The 23,680-nt window shown below is 42.9% G+C and overlaps 1 protein-coding gene across 2 annotated transcripts in view; it reads left to right on the forward strand.

Annotated features, from left to right (window-relative positions):
- The first annotated feature begins 1,748 nt into the window (after positions 1–1,748).
- The window catches only part of ASCC2 (activating signal cointegrator 1 complex subunit 2), a 24,274-nt gene continuing 2,342 nt past the window's right edge, over positions 1,749–23,680 (forward strand). Inside the window, exons 1-16 of one of the 2 annotated variants that reach the window (XM_009702927.1) lie at positions 1,749–1,838; positions 2,930–3,088; positions 3,436–3,606; positions 5,326–5,455; positions 7,401–7,468; positions 9,313–9,423; positions 10,375–10,487; positions 12,553–12,627; positions 13,188–13,295; positions 14,842–14,910; positions 15,645–15,719; positions 15,997–16,183; positions 16,771–16,985; positions 18,640–18,759; positions 19,440–19,442; positions 22,622–22,846. In XM_009702927.1, coding sequence (XP_009701229.1) covers positions 1,758–1,838; positions 2,930–3,088; positions 3,436–3,606; positions 5,326–5,455; positions 7,401–7,468; positions 9,313–9,423; positions 10,375–10,487; positions 12,553–12,627; positions 13,188–13,295; positions 14,842–14,910; positions 15,645–15,719; positions 15,997–16,183; positions 16,771–16,985; positions 18,640–18,759; positions 19,440–19,442; positions 22,622–22,846 — 1,910 coding nt within the window. In that variant the 5' untranslated portion in view covers positions 1,749–1,757. The remainder of the gene's footprint in view (positions 1,839–2,929; positions 3,089–3,435; positions 3,607–5,325; positions 5,456–7,400; positions 7,469–9,312; positions 9,424–10,374; positions 10,488–12,552; positions 12,628–13,187; positions 13,296–14,841; positions 14,911–15,644; positions 15,720–15,996; positions 16,184–16,770; positions 16,986–18,639; positions 18,760–19,439; positions 19,443–22,621; positions 22,847–23,680) is intronic. The other variant, XM_009702928.1, reaches the window with a different exon arrangement.

The raw sequence follows: 23,680 nt of genomic DNA on the forward strand, positions 1-23,680 counted from the left end.
GGGTTTTACCTTTTTTCTGATTCTCCTCTTTATCCCACCGGGGTGGAGGGGGACGGAGCAAGCAAGCGGCTGCCTGGTCCTTGGTTGCCAGCTGGGGTTAAACTACAACAGTCAGGGCTGTTTGACTCTTGCACTGTGTGCCTGAAATCACAGGATATGGCAAATTAATCATGTCCTTGTCAAATTAATCATGTCCTTGTCGTTTAGACCAAAGCTCTTGAGGTGGAAAGCATATGATAGTGACCAGGAATGATTCTCTGTGTTGAGGATATTCCGTACTGAGGTTTATTCTCTTCTCCAGATGAACACATGTTTGACCAGGGGGCCTGTCTCTTCCAAGATGTTTTTGGCTTGGACTGGAGATTTTGATGCTTGGCAGGCTTGAAAGGAGACACGACTTTTTTTTCCTTGTTGCAAACACATGCTTCTATGTGCGGTTTTCAGAACGACTCTAGAAATTTTAAGAACCAAATTAAGTATATGATGAGAACTGAAAAACAACTTGGCTTATTCTGCTGAAAAGTGGGTTTGTCTTGCTTTTTTTCCCAAATAAGTTGTTCATCATAAAAAATTGAAAATGCTTTTTTCAATATTCTAATCTTTAAAATCCCTTGGAGAACGTAATTATTTTAAGTTTTCTAAACTGTGTGTATTGGTATTGCTCTACTGTAACTTTTTTCTTTTTTTTTCTTTTTTCTTTTTTCAAATTGAACTCTAAAATGTTAGATTACACAATTTTTGCCTAAATCCATAGGTGACAAATTCTCTGGAGCTAAAAATGTTACTCTCACTTGCTATCTAAACTGTGATCTTGCTACTGAATCAGTATTGTTCAGTTGTGGAGACACTTCTTTTGTTTTAATTGTTATTCTGCCCAGGCAATGTGAATGCAATTAAATATGTGTATAAGGAGGCTTGTGATCTTAGACATCAACAGGAACATAACTTTTTAGTACCATTTTGCAGAAATCATAATGCTATAAATCCCCCAAGAAATGAAAAACTCTATTAACCTGCAATTTTAATTTTTGGTTAATACCTGAACTTTGTTAACAACGCAGAGAATGACATCCTTTCTTTTGAATTACTCTGATGTTTGACTTACAGTTGATTTCAGGAAGTTAATTGAAATATTTCTTAGCACAAAAATGCTGTTGAAGATTAAAACAGGGTTTGTGATCATGTGGGAATTGACAGGGGAAAGGAAGGCTGTGTGTAGCAGGCTCACCCTGCGTGCCTTATCTGGATGAGTACTGAGTGATTCTGCCACGTAAGCACCAAAAATATTCTTTTAATAGTATGTTGGCAGGATGTGTTTTGATCGCCTCTCCAGTTTATGCTGTCAGGAGATAGACCGCAAGTGTTAAAAGCGACAGCAAAAGCAGAGAGTTCAGCTCAGCTCCTCAGGAACCAGATTTAAATATCAAGCTTCCACATTAAACAATGTCCCAAAATGGTTTTTGTTGTCCTGGAAGGTATCCGAGGCCTGTCAGTAAGGAGCAGGGATGAAAGGATAGCACCACGTTACAGGTTTCTTCTGAGGCATGTGCAGGTGGCTCTTGGGTGTTCCCTCGAGGTTTGGCATTTGGGTGGTGTATAAATTCCTTTGCATAAATATATTTCCGGCCGCTGTGTGTATGTGTGTTATGGTGAGGCTGTAGCCTCTTTTGTTATCTTCTTGGTTGATTGACCTTGTAAAATGCATCCTGTGCTGATTTTGTTTTTCTGTTTGCTGAAGACAGGAACAAGTCATCACGATGCCAGCATTGCCCCTGGATGAACTCCAACTGACAGAAAGGGATCCCAAGACAGGGAAGCTGAGAACCTTACCGGCACTGGTGAGCTGTGTTTTTCCTGAAAGCCAAACAAGACCTTTAATAATAATTGTCTTACATTGAGGCCTGGGCAAAACTACCCCTTGGTCCAGGATATGATGAAATTTGGTTAGCTTGCCTGTTAAAGAAATTTTCTTTGTGTTTTAGTGCATTCAGATAGTTGAGATTTCATTTACCCACCATCAAAAAATAACTAAACCAAAACTTGCTGTGTTCAACATCTGTAGTAAACTGTGCTCTCCCAGAACTACTTATTCTTTCAATGAACAGCCTGATTAGTAATGTAAACTTTGTTGCAATAGAGAGAATGCTTTGGGAGCTTTTGCAAGCTCTGCGTGAGTTTGGCTCTGAGCTATAGCACTGGGATAAGTCCATCCACTTACTGCATCCCGTGACCTCCAACCCTGTGGCTTCAGCTTGGTGAAATCAGAAAATTAAATCCATAGTAACCCTTTTCTGCTGGAAATAAGAAGGCATGGAGAGAGCCTTCTGGGCATGCTGCAGAAGTGGGACCTGCCATTAATGCTGCTTGCTCATGAGGAGGTTTACCCTGGGCATACGTGTGGGTTGAGGCAGAGCTCAAAGCTGCTGCTCGCTAATCAACATGATTCTCAATTCCAGGGTGGGAGTGTTTGGGCAAAGCCTGTTCAGTAACCCTTGGGAAGGGTAGTGGCATGTTTCTTCTCTGTGTTTGGTGGTCGTGTCAGTTTGACTTCATGTGATGTTGTGCAGGAACCAGTTTGGAGGAAAAAGAGTGCAGGCCAGGTTTCCAGGGCATGACATTAAGCTGTTGCTGTTTGTTTTGAAGGTGTGGGAGGATTGCTTTGCAAGGCGGTTGGTTAAGGCTTTGCAAGGAGCAACATCTACCAAATTATGAAGGTCTGAAAATATTGCTGATAAATAAGGATACAAACCCACTGATCTGCTGCCCTGAAAGACTGGAAAATGGGACATTACCAGGGAACTGAATGTCAAACTGTATTAAAGTGTAATTTTGTGTTGGTTTCCTAAAATTCAGCAAACAGTGCAAATGGTAGCTGGACATTCCTGTCACTTGGTCTGTAGTTTTAATACAGTGTTTTGGCTTTCTGCAGCACCCAGAAATAAAAGCAGATCGGTCTTTTGTGCTATACAGACCGCCACCTGTTGTCAGAGACCCTGCTTTAGTGGAAGAATTCTTGGAGCGAGCAAAATTCATTGCAGATGACCTGAACTGGCTTCTGGCTTTGCCTCATGACAAATTTTGGTGCCAGGTAATAATTGTTTTGTGGACACTGAAGAAAAAGCAGGAACCATCTAGGTGCTTGTAAAAGCCACGAACTTTAAATCATTTTCATGTACTTGTATATGCTTATTATGTCATTTGTCAAGCATTTTAATTTTAATTACTGCACCTTAGAGTGCAAAGAAAGTAGTATTTCTCTGTAGATTTTACATTGTGGATTTTAAGAGTTTGCTGGTGTTTGATGCATATGTGAATCCTTTTAGCACTGTTGAATGTTTTAGATTGCTTTTGAGTTAAACTGGGCTGCGCGTGAGCACAGCCTATGACTGTGTGACATTCCCTTCTTTCCATTTTTCTTGTCTTCCATTGTGCAAGGTAATATTTGATGAGACACTTCAGAAATGTCTGGATTCCTACCTGTGCTATGCCCCTCGCAAGTTTGATGCGTTATTGAATTGCCATCCAGAGGTGAATGACATGCAGAAATGTCTTCATCGGAGTGTCTTCATGACTTTCCTCAGAATGTCCACTCATAAGGAGTCCAAGGTAAATATTTCTTTGCCTTGCAGATGCTCCAGGCTTTATAGCTTAGGAAAAAACACGATTAGAGAAATTAATCATAGTTCTTACTCACATGTCCAACTGCATTCCTCTCCCTGGCTATTTTTATCAGTCTGTTTCTCCGTATGGAGATGATACTTCAGTTTTTAGTGGTTATCTGAACTATGCAGTGGTTCCTTAGGAAGGAGATCCAGGCAATCGGTTAAGTAATAAGCAGATTAGCCACATGTGGTGGTATGATACATTGCTGTAAGAGAAAAAGGAGCAAGCTGGCCTTTGTACGGCTGCAGGGAGCAGAGGCTCTTCAGGCCACCAGCGGCTGAGCATTCGTTCCCTCAATGCTGCTTCCTCTGTGCCACGCAGTGTCATGTAATCTGTGCTAATACTTGCCTCTTCTTGAACTTTCCCCAGGTTTTGGGCACACAATGAAATTGCTCTAAATTACTGTTTTCTTGGCATCATAATTGAAAGATGTACTTAGCCCTAATTGTGTGAATGCAACTCCCATCAGGAGCTGTGGAATTTTCACAAGGCCTTTGGGCAGGACAAGTGAGGCACCTTGTGCTTTAGCAATTACTCCCTTGATACCCTCATGGGTTCATGATGTGTTATTTAGTAATGTATTGATTCTCTTGATTCTCACAATGGTGACATTCAGGGCCTTTTGAGGAAAGGTCTTGGGAGTGGGAGTTGGAGGACTGGGGTGGGAACAGGTAGAAGGAATGCTGGAGCCTGCAGCTGGCACCACTTCAGCAAAAGTACTCGACACCTCTATGGGGTCTTTCATTCCAGGATCTGATTAAATCTTACCAATCCAATAAGGCAGACAAGCATTTGAAACCATTTTATAGTTGAGTAATTTGAAGAGAATGAATAGTTTGTTTTCATACAGGCAGTCAGCAGGAGTTCTAGAAATTGAATCTCACCAGCGTAAAGCCCTGTCCCTCTGCTTTAGCAGGGAAAGTGTGCATACTACCCTTCACTGTGATGCAAAGTATTTGCTATCGTAGGCAAATTTGTCTTCTGAAAATCTGAAATCGCGTTTTAGCTTGCTTGTTTCTCAGCATCAAAGGTGATGGAATTTTTGTCATCTAGAATTTTAGAAGAAAATCCTTCAGTGTCATGAGTTGTGTTTTTGACACAGTGTTGTAGCAGTCTGAGCATAGGGCTGCCGTTCCTGGCTTTTCTTCCTGCTTGTCACTGATGCAGTCGTCTCTGGTGCCTTGATTGTACTCTTCCAGGGTACCAGTAACCTCAGGCTGTGATCTCATGTGTATTTTTTCAGTGTCTGTGCCAGTTAAGCTGTTCCTATGCCTGGTTACTTATTCTTACTCCTGAGCTGAGCCATTCGTGTGTCACCTCAGCTGTTTATTTGGCCATGTCGTGAGCCAGGTCTGGGAACTGAACGAACTGTATAGCTTTTTGGTTTAACTTCTAGGTTGATTGGTTCACTTCGTGGTGCAGCTTGGCTCTGTGAGTGGTGCGAGGCCAGGGGGGTGGATGGTGTAGTGGCGGTGACAAGGAGCTGGGAACGTGGGGATGCCAGGCTCTGCAGAAGCTGGTCTAAGCAGAGTTGCTGCCTTCTGTGAAACAAAATCCTCAATACACCTTTGAGAGATGTTTTTACAGGTGTCACTATAATGCTGGAGTTCTTGTGGAGTAAGATATGGATTATCCTTTAAATTTTTTTTTCTTCCTTTGTAGGATCATTTTATCACTCCCTCTGTCTTCGGAGAAATTATTTACAATAACTTCCTGTTCGACATCCCTAAGATTCTGGATCTCTGTGTGCTTTTTGGGAAAGGAAATGGTCTCCTGCTCCAGAAGATGATTGGTTAGTTAAAGCCAAGGAACAACTTGTTGCATTTAGGCTTTTGCTTATTTGTATAATGGCAAGTGACAAGCAGGGTTTTATACCAGTGTTACTGCTCTGAAAATGAATTTTCAGTAGCAACTAGAATCTATAATTTCTAGATCAATTTCTAGATCAGATTACTTTTTTCTTTTTTCTTGTGAACTTTATTTATGTTAAGGAAAGCATTGTGTCCTGCTGTTCAGCTATCCTGAGCTGGGCTCATGGCATTAGGCATGAACCAAGGCTCAGTTAAGCCTCAGCAGTGGTTTCCCATGCCAGTTAAATGTGCTCTCTGTAAGAGGACTATGAGCACTCTCTAAAACCCTGGTAGAGATGGGAAGGGGCAAACAACTCAATTCCTGGGCAGGGAGGGAGGAGGGTTAGAAGATGGGGCACAGTCGAGCTGCTCATATGAGTGCTTTGGTTCCCAGAGCTGGGAGCCAAGTGAAACATGCAATGTGAGGTAATCACTGCTCTGTGAAGTGGGAGAACTTGAAATTTCAATGCAGACATTGATTTATATAGTGCCTTCAAACCACAAAGTACTTCAGAGCATTGCTCAAGCTGTGCTTATCCCTAGATTTCTCTGTCTGTACAGACAGTCCTAGTAGCAAGTGCATGTTAAGTAATGTCTCGTCCTTGGACGTTAGACCCTGTGTAATGAAGACGGGGTATATTGGTTTAGCTTCTGTATTTATCCTGTGCTCTCTTCACAAAAGAACCACTTGTGATCTTTAACATCCACCTGAGCACCGATGGAAGAGTACCTAACCTTGGATTAAGTGAGCTCTTCTTCCTAAATTCCAGCCCACTTTGCAGTTCATATAGTGAAACTTTTTCCCTTCTTTGGTAGTTATTTTTGTCTCATTTCCAAGTTGACTAACATGAGAAGCATTAGAGATCATGTGATGCAGCCAAATTTCCAGACCAGAAAAGCTTAGATAAACCTTTGCATTTTTTAATCCCTTTATCCTTTTTCAGTAACTTCCACTCTAAATTCATCTGTCAAGCCTCAGATGTGGAAAGAAGGAATGACAAGATAGATAGTTCTCTTTCAGATGTGAAGCTTAGATTATCTGTGTCTTAAAATATTCCAAAGAAGACCTAAGTGTATGAAACCTCATTTGAATTACACATATGCTCTGGAGTGCAATGCAGTAATGCTGCACACAAGTGACCAACGATTTGCTCACCTGATCATTTGCATTGTGTTGTGACAGTAATGGCATGAGCAGTTCTGGTGTGTAATTCATAACTTGATAAACTTTAGGTTCTTCTCAGGGTATAAATTTTTTTATGAAACCTGAGTCGTAACTCTTACCCATGCTCTGTCCTTGCTGGAGAACTCTGTTAATTTTCATCGTCTGAACAGTAATTCACAGGAAAGTAGGCAGCCTCTGTGCTTACTTGGTGAGGATTTATGGTATGCCATTACTCAGTGGAGTATTTTGTAAAGGTAATGAAGTCCTAGTAATATAATAGCAGGTATTACTAAAGCCTCATTACCTTTAAGAAATATTCGGCAGAACATTTTCCAGTGTATGCTGAACTGTTATCAGTAATTAAAAGTCAACTCCAGTTGTCAAATAAAGGAACTAGGAATGTTTAGTGATAGTATTTGCATTATTCATTGATTCAGCCTCTGGGGCATGAATCATCTAACATCTCGTTTGCTCTGCTCTGATGAGCATATTCTCATTACCAGTTCTGCAGTTGCACTAAAGAGTTGATGGGCCAGCTTTATAGGAGTAGGCCCTGCGCAGGAGCTGAGAAGTGAGCCTGTGCCCGTGTCCTAAATGGTTATCAGCTGTATCTGGAGGGAGGGGTGTCAGTAATAATACATGTATATCTCTGGTGCAAATTTGCTTGTTGACGTGAATGTCCGAACTAATGGGAAATGGTCTCCTTCCCTCTCTCTTCTCAGAAAATATCTTCACTCAGCAACCGAGTTACTTCAGTGACCTAGACGAGACGCTGCCCACAGTCCTCCAGGTACTGCCTTCCTGCTTGGCCCAGGGCTCAGGCTTCATCTGGAAATGTGGCAGGGAGCAAAGGTGGTCGTAGGCAGGCAGAATATATTTGCCATTGCTTACTTGCTCTGGTTTATGCTGATGTGTGTTTAAGTCCTCAAAAAGCTCACCTATGCACAAAAGTAAACAAACCCAAGGTACCGCTTACCCCAAGACACCTATAATGTCACTTGACTTTTTGAAAGCTCACATTCTTCTTTTTTTCCATGTGTTAAGAAACTGATAGAGGTAAGTCTCAGAGGTGATATCACATTTAAAAAAATAGTCTAGGATGCAAGACCGAACCTTCAAATGAAACTGGGGAGAACAACAGAGATTCCATTTGCTTTTCATCATGTACCATGTTGGAGCAGTTTCTCTGCAGAACACTAGTTTCTTTACTGTGTGTTTTAGTAACGGTTGCAGGGTGATGCCAGCGTATCTCAAGTGTACGGATGAAATGGCTCAAACAAAGATGTGTCATTACTGATCCATAAAACTATTTATGTGCTTACACCGTCGCTGAAAGGAGTTGATACCTCTGCAGGTTTAGGAGCTTACATGCTGTCCTAGTTTCAGCTGGGATAGAGTTAATTTTCTTCCCAGTAGCTGATACAGGGCTGTGTTTTGGATTTAGTGTGAGGATAATGTTGATAACAGACCGATGTTTTAGTTGTTGCTAAGTTGCACTTATCCTAAGTTAAGGATTTTGCAGTTTCCCATGCTCTGCCAGCGAGGCGGGGCACAAGAAGCTGGAGGGAGCAGAGCCAGGAGAGCTGACCCCAACCCAGGGGATACTCCATCCCATAGCATGGCATGGCCAGTATAGAAACTGGGGGAGTTGGCCCGGAGGGGCCCATCTCTGCTTAGGGAGGGGCTGGGCATCGGTCAGCGAGTGGTGAGTGATTGTATTATGTGTCACTTGACTTTTCTTGGGTTTCGTTTGTTTGGGTTTTTTTCTTTGTTGTATTCCTTTTCGTTACTATTTTATAATTTTATTATTGTTAGTATTATATTTTATTTTACCGTAATTATTAAACTGTTCTTATCTCAACCCATGAGTTTTACTTTTTTTCCAAATCTCCTCCCCATTGCACTGGGAGAGGGAAGGAGTGAGCAAGTGGCTGCCTGGTGCTTGGTTGCTGACTGGGGCTAAACTGTGACACGTGCCCTGTCGAATAGTGATATTAACCCCAAGTATGCAACTTCAGTACCTTCAGCCACCCATTCACCTGTCTCAGGGAGGAGGGTTTGACAAGTCTCTTAAGGTACAAATGTAGAGGAGTTGCTTTTAAGTTGGTCCTACAGCAAAGGTTGTTAGTTGTCTGGAACCTAATTCTATCAGCTTCTCACCAGATTCTTTTCTTATAAACAAAAGCCACAAAATCTGTCCTGCTAACCTCCGGGGAGAGGGCAGGAAGGCTTTGGGACTAGGTCATAAGCAGGAGGTGCTGTTAACTTCCCAGTTGTCTCAGTACTCCCTTGCAAATAGGGATCCTGGGTGGCCTTCTGGAGTTGGCCTTGCTGGCTGATTTTTCTCACATAGCTAAGGATTTGGATTAGCTGCAATCCCTGTCTCAGCACTGCAGCCATTAGCAGCTGCACTTAAATTACTTGCTAGCTGCATGGAGTTTCAGAAGTGCAGCGTGGCCCTTCCTGCTGTAGCCTACGAGAACCTGTTGCAGCATCCATCTTGCACAGCTCCATGCGCTGTGTGGAAATAGTCCCATATTGCAAATGTGGTCATAGCAGTGATTGTCAAGAAGATAAGCACATCCCACTGCTTTCTCCTGTCTGCTTTAACACTATTCTGGTCTCTTCATTTAGGTGTTCAACAATATTTTGCATAAGTGTGGTCTGCAGTGTGAAGGAGCCTCTGCTGAGCCCCAGAAGTTGGAAGAAAAAGTGAATGTGACTGTGGGGAACATGCCCCTCCAGGTAGAACTGTTGCTCCTTGCACTTTACTGTTCGTAGCCCTGCAGACTGAGCAGTCCATGGAGCAGTAGGACCACAGAGGGTCATTCTGTTCCCAAATACTGGTGCCTCATACAGCACATGGTTCCATGTCATTGTTTCACTGTTTGGCATATGACTTGATGATAAAGCCTTGCCACCATGAGTCGGTTGCTTTCCTCCTGTGCATTTCAACCACGTCCGTTGTATCCTTGGTTCTTTTTAAAACTGTCGTCTTTTTCACTTATCAAGCTTGTAAGTAATGTAACAGAGTGTCTGACAGAAGTCTCCACGTAACCCTGACAGTGATCAGAGTTGATTTTTATTTTTTTTTTTTTTATTTTTTACTTCAGAAATATTTGTTTAACAACGATGTTCTTTAACTCTGGTTAATTAAGAGGGTTGGGGCTTTTTTGTGCTGGCTGCTGTACAAAGACAGGCCCCATGTCAGTGAGCATGGTCTTCTACAAAGTCTCAGTCATGCAGTTTGTGTGTGGGAGTTGTTACAGCTACCATGGAAATGCATCTTGCACTGAAATGGACCACTGAAATCATCCCTCTAATTCCTGTATTACTGCTATGCAGTGCTTCCAGCCAGATGGGGAAGAGTACTATATGTGGAGGGTATATTAAGGACAAAGCCACTGTCCAAAACAGGATATAACAAAGATTCTCGTAATTTCACACAATCTTTAATGAGAGTGAGCAGTTGGGATTGCATTATAGATCTTTAAAGGACAGAAGTTTTAGTAGAGATGTTGTCTCTGCCTCTAGACCCAGTGATGTGTAATGTGTTTATAATTGCTAGCAGACTCTCTTTGTGCAGCCAGGAAAAAGGCTTGGTCTGAACATGATGTGTCCCTTTTAGCAAGTTATACTATGTTCCTAGGAAAACTTCTCTGGCTTTGCTCTGAGTAATTGCTCTTTCTCTCTCAGGAGCTGAAGGATATTGTGCTGTACTTATGTGACACTTGCACGACACTCTGGGCGTTCCTTGATGTCTTCCCATTGGCTTGCCAGACCTTCCAAAAACATGAGTTTTGTTACAGGTACATCTTGGACTGCAAACAGAGCTTGTCTTGGTGAAGTAAAAATACTGAATGTGCTGCTGTGTCCTGTCCCAGTCACTTCATCGTTAAAACAGTAGACAGATTTAATGCAACTAGAGACTGCTAGGTTCACACTGACGGGAATACAGAATAATAAATACATGAATATAGGGGCATCCAGAGTTTGTGTGTGTTCACCTTCGTCATTATGAGTGATCCTAGAGCCAGGCAACCATGACAATTTCAAAATCCAGCTAAACAGTACTTGGTGTTCTTTGGAAAGCGTGGAGAGGGACAAGCAGAAAAGAGTTGTGGGAAAAAAAAGACCTTCCTGCCATAGGACCCGAAGCACGGGAAGTAGAAGGTATTTCAGAGTGATAGTCCATCAAGGTCTGAAAATACATGTTTTTGTTTGAGGTTACGCCTAAGTTTTACGGTAGAGCATATTATTGAGGTTTGGCAAAAGCCGAGTGCCTGGGAGAGGGTGACAAGCCAGGACTATCACAGCTGGGCTGACAGCTAATTCCCTGTCCAACTCTGGATCACAGTGGTGATGAGTCAGGATGGTCTCAAGGACCAGACAGCAGGGTGTGTTCCCACAGAGGCTGCAAGTCCTTGAGTGGCGCTTACCTGCCTTGCTCCAGGTGTTTCAAGCCCCCAGATCATCTTGTAGAGTCTTGCTGTAACAGCCTTTGTTTAGGACCAAGTGAAGTGTTAATTTATCATCCTTATTTCCCCTGTTTTGTTTGCTTGTTAGTGTGAAAGAACACACATTTGTATTTGGCTTTTGTTTCCAATCATGTTGCAGACCTCTGAAGTCTTACAGCTGCCAGTGGTTTATGGACCACAGGTTGGGTAACGCTGCTCTGGGGTGTGTAGGTTTCTGTCCTCTTTGGATGTTGTTGTCAAGTTGGTTATGAAAAAAAGAGCAGACTGGTGGGCTGCTGGTGGCTGTTTGGATTGGCGAGCAGCAATGCTGACATGCTTGGTTACTTGGAGGAGGAAAGCCTTTCGTTTTTAATTCTACTGTTGATGTCAGAGATGTGCTAAAATAGTCTTGATCTCTGCAGTGGGACAGCAGCAACATTTTCATTACTTCTCAATATGGACTAATGACTGGGTCTTTGGAGTGTGGGGAGGGAAAACTGATTTACGTGTCATCTTTTTGGAACCTCTGTGAGTCTGAATCAATCTGCTGGTACTTGCTAATTTCTCTCCCTGACTAAAAGCATCAAACAGCTTCTGCTACATTTGCTTCAAGGATACTCATTTAACATGTTTGGCTGTTAATATGAGACATGAACATAATGTTCCTAATGGAGCCTCTGATCATCAGTTCAGCTTGGCTTTTGTGCAAAGTGCTGTAAACCATTATTTGTAACGCCCAGCTACTGACGAAGCAGTACTGGCTGTTATTCTGTGAGGGTGTTTCTCCGTATCTCTTGGTGCTCTGTCCCCGAAGGAAAGGGTCTATGTGGGCTGCCTGGCACGTACAGTGTGAAACTGGACCAAACTAACTTTCTTTGTTTCCTCCCTGCCCCATCCTATTGAAACGTCCTCTCAGGCTTTCTGCATATTAGGTACCTTCATCTAAATGCCCACCTAGAGCAGAGCTGAATAGCAAGACCAGTAAGACTTTATTGGAAATCATATCCTGTTTCATATCCAGTTTTTAGCATACAGCAAGATAGGGCCATAAGGATATTGGAGTGGGAGGGGGTGTTTCAGGATGGACTCAAGCATATCAGCTCTTTGCAGGCTGCAAATTTGATTTTGAGATGTTTCTCGGTCGGGCAGATTGTTCTTATGTTCAGTAGCATGGTGCTTTTCAAATGCATTTCTTTGCCTACGTCTTCAAAGATACCTTCATGGTTTCCTCGGAGTGTTGCTCTTTGTTGCATATTTGCTTGCTTGTGTTTCAGGGAACAAATAACAAAATGGGGTAATGCTAATGAGTACTGCTAGTGAGGAGAATTTAATTAAATTAACTGTTTGATTTGTCTTTTAGCAAAGGATTTTTGAAACCTGGGTTGACAGTTAACTGTTTTGTTGCCTGTTTCTACAGATTAGCTTCATTTTATGAATTGGCAATTCCTGAGCTGGAATCTGCAATTAAGAAGAGGCATTATGAGGATAACAGGTGAAAATGTCTGCAAAGACTTGCCTTTTCAATAAGACTCTCCCAGGGCTTAGTTAAAAATTCACTTCATGCTCCTTTACCTACCTCTGTAGAGTCTTTCTCTTTTTTTTTTTTTTTTTTTTTAATGCTGCTTCAAAGAACTCAGAAGGGATGGCTTTTCTAATTCCAAATTTTCCTGGGCAGTGGGGTGACTAATGATTTCTTTCACTGCTGTCTAAGAAGAAATTTGATGGGAGATGCATTCAAATTGTAACAAAGCATGGAAACGTGAATGATATCTCTGTGTATAGATTGGCCTCATTTTAAGGCACAGACTATGCTGGTACAGTTGAGATATCGTGTGTCTAGCTGTCAGGACAATTGGTGATTGAGACCAACTTTGTTTAGAGCATGGATTTTCCTTAATGACTATGGAATGGCTCTAATCTCTGGTCCTTGCAGCAAAGAAATGATTCTGCTGATGAAATTTCTTCTCTAGAGGGTTAACTCTGGAGTAAATGTGTGTTAAAGATTCAGATTTCTTGTGCTGACACCAACAGTGTCTTTTACTCTCTCTGAAGTGCTTTTGCCGATTTGTGGAGGAGAATTTCACATTCCAGAAAGAAGATGATAGAAGCTTTTCACATCCTGATAAACCAAGTCTGTCTGCAGCCCATCTTAGAAAGCAGGTATTGGCACTTGGGCTCTGTGGTACTAGTCAGTTGTTTGATTGCTGTTTGGGGGAGATTGTTTCCTCGTTTTCAGATTTACTGGGGAAAATGAACAGATACTGCTTTTGTCTAAGATCAGAAGTCTGTTGTCCTGCATAGCAGGCATGTTCCAGATGAATCTATATGATCCAGAATTGGTGTGGTGAGCTGTGTGTTGACCCCACTAGAGTGGGATAATGCTGTGGTCAACAAACTTTCTAACCTCAGTTAGTGGCTAAGTTGCAAATTCTAATGTTGTGTGTAGACACCTTGACTGAGACACCACAGTAAAAGTGATGCAGTGTTACAGATCACTGAAAACAGTCATTTTAAATGTCAATGCTGGTGCCTTTACCTAGTTCTTCCCTCTCTCCTATTGTGAAAATTGTTGACTGATAGCTCTGAGTAATCTCTAAATGAAGGCAAGTATAACTATCCTTATTTTGAAATAGAGAAATGAAGTGAAACGACTCAAAATCGTGCTGCATATTGGGGATAGAGCCAAGAACATGGACCTTGACTGCAAGGCCGATGCTGCCTTGGGCTGGTCTCTCTTTGCCTGTATACTTTACAGGGTTTGTAGATTGCTGGTCTCTGTGGCTCTTTTTCTGCTTGAATGTTTTCCCTGGTTTGATATCAGTAGAGTTGTCCAAGAAGATGAGGAGAGTCTGTTGGTGGCATTCCTTATGAGACCTGGATTTGCTTCCCTGACTTCCTCTGTGACCTGGACCCCATCACCCAATCTATGCTGTAAATCCAGTCCTTGAAGGAGCAATAGCAGCCGTGCCCTACCCTTGCTTACCTGAGTATTGCCTTTCAGTACCCACCGGAATACTGACAGTATAAACAAACCAAAGAGTGTAACGTGTTCAGATTCCACAGTATTAAGGACTATGTATACTTCAGAAGTAGTAAAGGACAGCTCCAGAAGCTCATGGCCAGTTTGACAAGAGCTAAGGCTACTGTGAAAATGACGTATCTCGCTTCTGGAGAAATACCTTTTTCCTAACACTGATCTACTGCAGGGAGCATTCTGTCTTGCTGTGAGACTTGATGCCTCAGCAGCAATGGGAGATTTGGGCATTATAACAGAAAGGCTGCAATAGGAGTGTGCTTGGCATGTGTTCTTCCATAGGTAAGCACATACTTTCTGGGAGGCTCACTGGTATAATCCCAAGGCATATAATGAGTGCAATTACAAAAGTGCTACACGCCCTTTTCTGCTTATTGCAAGTCTGAAGCATCAAACTAAGATTTGTAAAGTCAGTCTCAAGTCTTGCAATTCTAACTGTGATACGGCTTTAGATCTAGCTGGCTGAAATGTTTGCTGAAGCCATAAAAGAAACTATTTTCTGTTTGACCCTTTGCACCTCTGAAAACCAAAAAGTGGTCTGAAATCTATTTTCGGATGGGATTTTCCCTTGATATGTGACTAGTTTGGCTAGTGAGGCAGAATGTGGAGACTGTGCAATGCAGTAGGCTTACCACTGAGTTTTTCACTTGGTTGTGCCGTTGTTTTCTGCAGCTGTGAGAATATTCAGCCTTTTATTGAGGAATTTCTACAGATCTTCACTTCGGTGCTTCAGGAAAGGAGGTGAGTCTGGCTGAAAAGAGACCCAAGGGGAGGGTCAGCTTGCCTTCCTCTTCCATTCTTTACAACAGAATTGTCTGGGACATTATTATGAGGCATTATGATGCATTTGGGAGTTAGAAATCATTCTAACTAGTTGGGAGAAATGCTGTGAGAGGATTTCAGACTGCAGTACAGACTTTATTGTAAAGGTGAGGAGGATGTTGCGTGATGCTGGAGGATGTTATTCTTCACTCTCTTTAATCCAGGCTTTCAAAGTGGAGGATAGCAATTTAGCCATTAGCTACCTTGACGAGTTAGACTATTACTACTAATCAGTGCTTTTCAGCTGGGGTGACCAGATCAGAAAGATATTAAGTGCTAATGCTGAAGATGCACAGTGAGAAAGTGGCAGAACTGGGAATTCCATCTTGTCCTCCTGGGGTTGCTGTCATTCTGATCATGTTCAAATCATAAACCATATTTTCTCTGTAATGCAACACTGGGTTACAGGTCTTAACATCATGAGGAGTGTTGCACCTGGCTCTGATGGCTTGGGGGGAAGTGTTGCTGCGGTATAAAGGGAGCAAAATCAGACCTGGCAGCGCATGCTGGAATCCAGTACTGGGTGAGAAGTTGTATGTGTTCCTGCCTGAGCAGTGAGGAAGTCAAAGTGGCATAGTAGGGAAGGTAGTGTGTGACAGGTCTGCTGGTAATTTATTAAATTTGACTGATTAAACTTGCTTCTGCATTTTCAGATTTCTCCGTGACTATGATGAGCTGTTTCCTGTTGAGGATGATGTCAGTCTGCTTCAGCAAGCATCCTCCACACTGTATCCTTTGCTGTCACCTTGGGGTTTTGCAGACCTGGCTGCAATTAGAGTTCTTTGTGCCAGTGGCATTTCCACTGTTGCTGCCTCTGCTTAAGCTGCATGAGTGATGGAAAGTGTTGTTTTTTCTGTGTGTGTGGGTTTGGTTTTTTTTTTAAGAGAACAAAAGGCGGAATGTTGATGTAGGCACAGGCTTGGGAATCACTGAAAATCACATAGTTACTTCAAGGCGAGGTCTAAATATGTGCATCTAGAAATGTCCTTAATGCTGTCCTGTTAGAGATGAGACCAGGACGGCCTATATCCTCCAAGCAGTGGAAACTGCGTGGGAAGGGGTAGACAGGAAAAAAGCACAAATCGTTAAGGGTCCAGCATCACCAGCAGCATCTAATGGAGCATCAGCAGTAGTGGAGAGCACTGCCAAGGACATGGAAGAGCTCGGGGCTGCGTATGCATCAGAGGATGAGGTGAGTAGAGCTGTGTGGGTAGGACTGGGTACTGCTCTTTCTGTTCTTTATTCTTCTGTGAAGAGAGGATTGGTTTTCCCAGTTTTGGGGATTACATGAGACTGTCTCATTTCTTACCTATGCTAGATTTCAGTGCAACCCCATGTGCCTTGTGAAATGAGAAACAAAGCTACACCTCAATCCCAGCTTTATCTTTGAGCAAATTGCTTCTAACTCGTGTTGGTTTGGGTTTCCTGTTGCTGTAGTTTATTCAAATACTGTGCTTCATCACAGTCGTTCGTGTGCATATTTTTTGAATGCACAGCTCATATGTTGTTTGAGGAAGGGATTCTCCAGAGTATCCTTGCTGACTCGGGGACAGACAAAAGTACTTGTGTGCCCAAGTCTGTGTCATAGACCTTGTGTAGTATAAACAATGTAGCTGACCTCTTCTTTTGACTTCAGTCTTTGATTTCTTTGTGTTTAAATTCTGATAACCAAGACTGCTGCTTTCCCTTTTGTCTTTGTTTTTTTTAATGTGCGTACCTGCCTTCCCTCAGCTGCTGTCTCTTTCCAGTAATGCCACCAATTCTCTTTGGTATATGTAGTGTGCCGGTGCAGCTGCTGTGCCCATTGCCAAGGTGTCAGGGGTGGAGCTGGACTCGCTGATCTCTCAAGTGAAAGACTTGCTGCCAGACCTTGGTGAGGGCTTCATCCTGGCCTGCCTGGAAGAGTACAGTTACAGTGCGGAGCAAGTGATCAACAACATTCTAGAAGATAAGCTGGTGCCATACTTGGATAAGCTGGACCGAACATTGCAAAGGTGTGGGACAACTTCTGGCACTGCTTTGGTGCTTTTTGGTTTGTTTGTGGGTTATCATTTAACATCATTCTTACTGAAGGTTAGACACTTGTAGAGCTCTCAGAAGTTGCATGTGCATTTTCTTGGGGCAGATAGCTGCCATGAGAGCTTCTCATTGCTGTCTGCTGCTAGCTTTCTGCCCTCGTCATGTCCCTGCAGAGCCATGGAACATTCACTGCTCAGCGTTTCAGTAGAGCAGATGCTGGGTCATGTTTTGTGACAGGGGACAAAAATACTTGTACATTAAATGCTCAAGTAAGAACCATTAAAATTCCATCGTGGGGACGTTGGCTTAGCCTGGGCTGGGCAATGGAACCTGTTGCCTTCAAAAGTTACTTTGCAGCAGAGGACAGGGTCATAGGTGTTCAAATCCCAGCTGTCCTGCAGGAAGGGGCACCTTCAAAGGAACTAATTCAGCTGCAATTCAACCTGCAGGGTGAAATATAGCTACTGTTTTGTGATTGAAGTTAAACCAGAGAGAGATTAGAAATGGCAATTCAGATCCATTTTTATCTACACTTTGACAAACTTGCCAGGCATTTGCTTGCTTCTCTGGGTTGTACATGGGATGTAGGGTGTGTAGCTGGCAGCGGAATTGAGTTGTTTCAGTTTGTCTGCAGCTGCTAGCACGTGTTTGTGCTGCAACAGCAGTTTCTGTCAGTGTCAGGATGTGAATGTGCTGTTTGTTCACATTTCATGGAGGAACGGGCAGACTGTCTCATTGTTGCATTAAAAAAGGAAAGCATCTTTATCAGAAAAATGATGTTAAAAAAAAAAATCTTAGTTTTGCAACAATCTTCATGCTCTCACAGTCAGATCTGCTGACTTTGGCACAAATGATGTGGGGTGGGCTTTTGGAAGGGGTGGGTTTTTTTCTGCAAAGCCAGCAGTTACAGAAGATAGAGCTGGATTATTTTTTTTTTCCTGCCTTTTGCATCTTGAAACAAAACTGTCAGTTCAATAGCAAATGTAGAATTTTGATCACCGGTGATTTTAGAAGTGAGCACAGCAGCGTTTTCAGATGCCCAGCTGAGCTAACAGCACCAACAAAATGAATGTAAAAATAATGGTCTTTTGACTTATAAGTTGAACAAATGTAAACGTGGAACCCTGAGAAAGAATTAAGAAGGAGCCATAGGGAGATAAATATCCTGAAATCAACAGCGGCAAATTATTGGAATTTTTTCCAGCATGTAATTCATCATACTTAGTGTTTGGCTTTACTGAGTCACTGTTTTGAGACCAGGCAGTCTGTTGAATATTCCATGCTGCTGTGCGGTTTTAGTTATTCTTAAATGAACAGGAGAATTTTCTTTTTGCTTTCTGTAAGTTGCTTTAGTTTCCCCGCAGAGATAAGCTTTGAAAACTGTGCCTTTTATCTCAGACCAGTACCACGTAGTGGTCGTGCGCATCCTATAGTGCGGCTGTGAAATGAAGGAATTGCAATCTGTGACCCAGTCAGGCAGCACTGCGAAGAGGATCTTGGCATGCTGTGGGTGACTTTGAGACTGACAAAGAATAAACCAAGGTCTTAGGAAGGAGAGGACTTGATCTTCCTTAGTTCACCTTTGTTTTTATTCTCTCTCTCTTTTTTCTTTTTTTTTTTTTTTAACAGACAGCTGAAGCCAGACCCTACTCCTCTAGTCACTTCTCGCTGTAATGTTTTCCAGAATGATGAGTTTGATGTTTTCAGTAGGGATTCAGTGGATGTTTCACGGATACAAAAAGGCAAGCGGTGAGTATCACGCACCCTTAATTAACCCTGTCTGTCAGGAGGAATAAATATCTGCGACCCTGCAAATTTATTTCTCGTTCCAACCTCCTGCAGGAATTTGTTGGCAGGGGGCAAGGCTTATCGAAAATGTTTCCCACCTGTTTCTTCTGATTCTCTGGGAAAGTAAAATGAAATATTATTAGGGGGTTGGTTTCAGTTAGTGTTTTTCCTAATTGGCTTTCCTCTGTATGCTGCTAGAGATTGCTCTGCCAAGCTCATTTGTAATGTCAGGCTCTTGCTTCTTGGTCTTAATGTTAAACTTGTACTGAACAACAAACCTTGAAAAGCAACCATCTCTGTGAGCCTGGGATTGTGACTCAGAACTGAGAATAAATAATGATTTGGTTTAGATCCAAGTGAAGTTTCAAAATCCATCTGCTTCAAAATCTGATAACACTCAGTGGCTTAGACGACTACTGTTGTTCCTGCTGCTGTAAGCTTCCTGCAGAAGGGCATTTACTTTGCTTTCCGCCTAGTTTGGCGTGTTGTGCCGTGCCACGCTCCATGCAAATTTAAGTTAGGGCATTGCCCTGCTGGCTCCCATTGATGTCAACCGTATCTCTATGATATGGTTGACTTGTTTCAGATTCTTTTTTAATGCTATTTTTAACCAGCCAAGTGTGATCTGTGTGATTACACAGAACGTAAATAAAAATCTGGCTGGAGATTCAGCCACACGACCCTGGGAGCTCCTGGTTAAGGTTTTGGTTGCAGAGCTGCATCAGACTCTCAGGAGAAAAGCACTTTTGTCCCCAAGTCCAGTTGAACAGCTGCTCAGCAGCAGTGCTATAGTAGCTATACTGGCTCGGCTAGGCAAGAAAATAATTTCTCTTCTCTCTGACCAAGACAATGACTTTTGAAGTGTCCGTAGCTAAGAATTCACAGACACAAGCTGTCTCCTTTCTCCTCATCGTGTTGCCTTGCACAAGGCACAGGCGGGCACCTTGTCAGGAGGAGCCTTGTGCTCCCCAAAGTCTCGCACATGGGGGTAGCTGCTGCAGCAGCTGGACGAGGCCAGAGAGCACTGTCCAAGTTCGACACAGCGCATCCAGGGTCTGGAATAACCCTGCTTGGACCTCCCTCTGCAGATCGTTTAGAGAGCTTTGAAAGTTGTGAGGCATCCCTGTGCTGGGCTGTGGGACCCTGCTCCCACGGTGTTGCCCTCCGGCTGCTGCCAGGGAGGCTGTGCCTTCTCTCCAGTGGTAACATCACCCTTCAGCAGGTTGGCATTTCGTCTGCTATACTGTTACGTGACCTCTTGGGATCACCCTCTTACTGCTGCTGCTCCTGGTATCTCTTGGCCTCCCTCAGGCTATGTCTTCATTTCAAAACAGTTCTTGCGCTGAGAACACTCTCTCTGCAGGACTGCAGACGTGTAATTTATGTTTTGAGTGAGTTTTAAAACCTGAAGGTAACTAGCTATGATCAGCAATGTACACCCTATGCCCAAAGTTGACCATTTCTAACTAAATCAAAGGATAAGCTATAGTACCTTGCTCTTTAGGGCTTAATGTTCAGAACTCTATAAATATGAAGAGTATCCGTTCAGCACTAAAAGTGCAACTTCCTCAGTAGTCCTTGTTCCACAAGCAAGAAGCCTGATGCTTGAAGGTAACTAGCTATGATCAGCAATGTACACCCTATGCCCAAAGTTGACCATTTCTAACTAAATCAAAGGATAAGCTATAGTACCTTGCTCTTTAGGGCTTAATGTTCAGAACTCTATAAATATGAAGAGTATCCGTTCAGCACTAAAAGTGCAACTTCCTCAGTAGTCCTTGTTCCACAAGCAAGAAGCCTGATGCTTTACCCAAGCACTATGGTACCTTGCTCTTTAGGGCTTAACGTTCAGAACTCTATAAATATGAAGAGTGTCCATTCAGCACTAAATGTGCAACTTCCTCAGTAGTTCTTGTTCCACAAGCAAGAAGCCTGATGCTTTACCCAAGCGTCAGGGTAACGGTTCTCCTAGCCTAGGTTGAGATCTGCTTTGGATTCAAATTGGGTCAATACCTTTTTTTTTTCTTTTTTTTTTTTGTGTCAATACCTTTTTTTTCTTATTTTTTTTTTTTTCTCCTTCTTAGACTCTTTTGCTCACCAAATTATGCATGTTTTTAGAATGGTCTTGATGCCTAAGCATGATGTTGCAATAGTGCTTCAAGAGCCAGATCAGGTTGGGCCCCATTGTGCTAGCTGCTACGCAGGTAAGCGTAAGCAGTTTGGGGCAGGGACTGTTAATGTGAAAGAGAAAGCCACACCAGGGTGAGGAGAGAAACAGGCACGAGGAAATGAACATACTAGCATATACGTGATTCTTTGATCCTGAAAAGTGATGACACTTGTCTGTGCCTGTCCAGCCCTAATTGCTAGCTGAATCTGTCTCTTAAAGTCAGAGCATGTCCTGAACACCATGGGACTAGAGGAGTTATCCCACTGTTTTTCCTGGAATCTGTGTCTGAAACATTTCATTGCAGCCCTTCTGCAGTCATCAGACCAGCTCGACAGGAAACAATTATCAAATACTTAGTTTAGTCGCATGCTGAATACCAACAGAAGATGTTATCCCAGCTTAGGTATGTGTGAACTAACCACATGCTCTGTGGGGCATTTTGCAGCTAAGCGCAGGCATGTAACAGAGGGAGTCATGGCAGAGAGGGGAACCACATCTGTCTGTGATGTTGCTTTGTTTTGAGATTCTTAATGAAAATCAGGCTCCTTAGATCATTCCCCACTGCTTGCTAGTATGTCACATAAGTTGATCTATTCTTGAGTCACTGACAGTCTGCCTTAGACGGGTTCTTTCTCTGATAATATCCAGATGCCAAAGAGACCACTGATGCATGTTCCTTCTAGACTTTGAGGGCTGCAAATTGTCCTGTGAATACTTGACAGTGGAATCCCTTGTTGCTTTGCTTTAAGCATGTACTTGGCTGGTCTGAAAAATGGGACTTCAAAGTTTATGCTTGTGCAGCTTGAGGCACAGCATCTCAGTGGCTGCTTTTTAGTACCTTTGTCAGAATTGTGTTTCTTGGTCTTCCCTTCTTTAAGATGACTGTAACTTACTTGTCTCCTAAATTTATTTAAAAACTGTACATGCAGTGCTTTGAGACAGGCTAGTGATTCTGATGCAACCTGTTTTGTTCTTTTCATTGTTAGTTGTGCTTATTCTAATCCTTTCTTGCTGCACTGGTAATTTTTTTGCTTCTCCCTGTCTGCGTTATATTTTGCATCTCACGTTTGTAAGCTGGAGTTCTTGACTATAGGAACATAGGTGTCCATGCAGCAGTTACTCTAATGCAGCCCTGGTCCGTGATTTGCAGCTGTGCGTGCTACTGCAGTGAGACGATGCTGCGGCATGGTGTTAGAGGGCACTCTGAGCCTGGCAGAGCTGTCTTGTAGACCGGAGTCTTAGCCCTAGCAGCTTTGCCATTCAAGATTCATGGGACTTCTTGTGTTATTTGGATCTTGGCCAAATTTCAGCTTGAGTATAATTGCATTTGGCCTCCTATAAAAGCTTCCTTTCTGTCTCAAATGACAGTGGCGATCTCCAATTCGTGTTCTTATCTACTGTGTAACCTTGCTGGGCTTCTGTTTAAAAATGACTTTGTTCCAAGCCAGAAGTAGCTGTTTTTAGTAGCCAAACAGCCCTGTTATAAATCAGAGGGGAAATAGGTAGGCTTAAATAGTGCTTGTGGAGTTTGAGATGAGACTTCTGTTGCTTCAGCTTCTACTTACTAACAGAGCAAAAGAGTAGCTTACAGAGAAGATCTTTACATACTGCCTTTCTGTGTCTGCCCCTCTGTTTCCATGCTGTGGAGTGCAGGAGGGAGAAGGACTCGACCAGAAGTTTGCTGAATGACAAACGCCTGGTTGCTGAGCAGAAGGAGCGCTACAGCCAGTACAGCGTGATTGTGGAGGAGATTCCTGTGCAGCAAGGAGAAGCTCAGCTCTACAAGGAGGACTATGAGGATGAGTATGATGACACTTACGATGGAAACCAAGTGGGGGCAAATGATGCCGACTCAGATGATGAGCTGATCAGTAGGAGGTAGGTGCTGGGGTTTCGGTGAATGGGAAGTTGATGGGAATCGCCACCAGGAGTTGTCTGGCTCGCATAAACCTTTTCAGCGCTGGTTTTGGGCTCTGTTTCTCAATGAGGACATGCATTCTTCAAACCACGGTTTTTTCTGCTGGTGTGCAAGGAGGGAGATTTGGGTCTCTCCTGTTGGTAGGGAGTGTTGCCACGGCATGCACCCGGGACATTCTCAGGCTTATGCCTTCTCTGTCTGCAGGACTCGGACATTGCCTCAACTAATCAACAAATTTAAGAGGGGAATTTGCCGTTGTGTTGAAACCTGCACTCAGCAGTGCTTCCACTTACAGAAAACTGTCCTGCAGCGGGGGCAAATGGGCTGTCTTGATCAGGATTGAGTGTAACTGAGCAATGTAAAATGGCTGGTTAGCAAAGGGAAACTTCAAAATTTGGAAAACTGTACAACCAGACTCTTTCTCCTTGCCAGTCTTCTCTGACATCTCAGAGTGCTGACACCTGGATTTCAGCCCTCCATGGACTGCACAGCACTCTCCACAGTAACTGACACCTCTAGGAAGCAAAGGGTTACTTTGGGATGGGGTTGTAGAATACTTATTTTAGAAGTAAGAGCTAGAGATAGAAAATGTGTTTTAAAAGCTGGTTTAACATTTCTGAAAGTGGTCTTTTAAATTCTGATGTATTATGAAGATGTCACCATTTCTAACCTCAACTCAAAATGCAGCTTTGGGGTACCTTTGTCCCTTTTGCATTTTTTTTTTATATCCCCCTTCCCAACTGTGGTGAGGCTTCAATTAAATCCTTTTTGTGGTTTGCCTGTAACAGGATGGC

The sequence above is a fragment of the Cariama cristata genome, unplaced genomic scaffold (genome assembly GCF_000690535.1).
Source record: "Cariama cristata isolate BGI_N322 unplaced genomic scaffold, ASM69053v1 scaffold13026, whole genome shotgun sequence".
In the NCBI taxonomy this organism is placed as follows: Eukaryota; Metazoa; Chordata; class Aves; order Cariamiformes; family Cariamidae; genus Cariama; species Cariama cristata.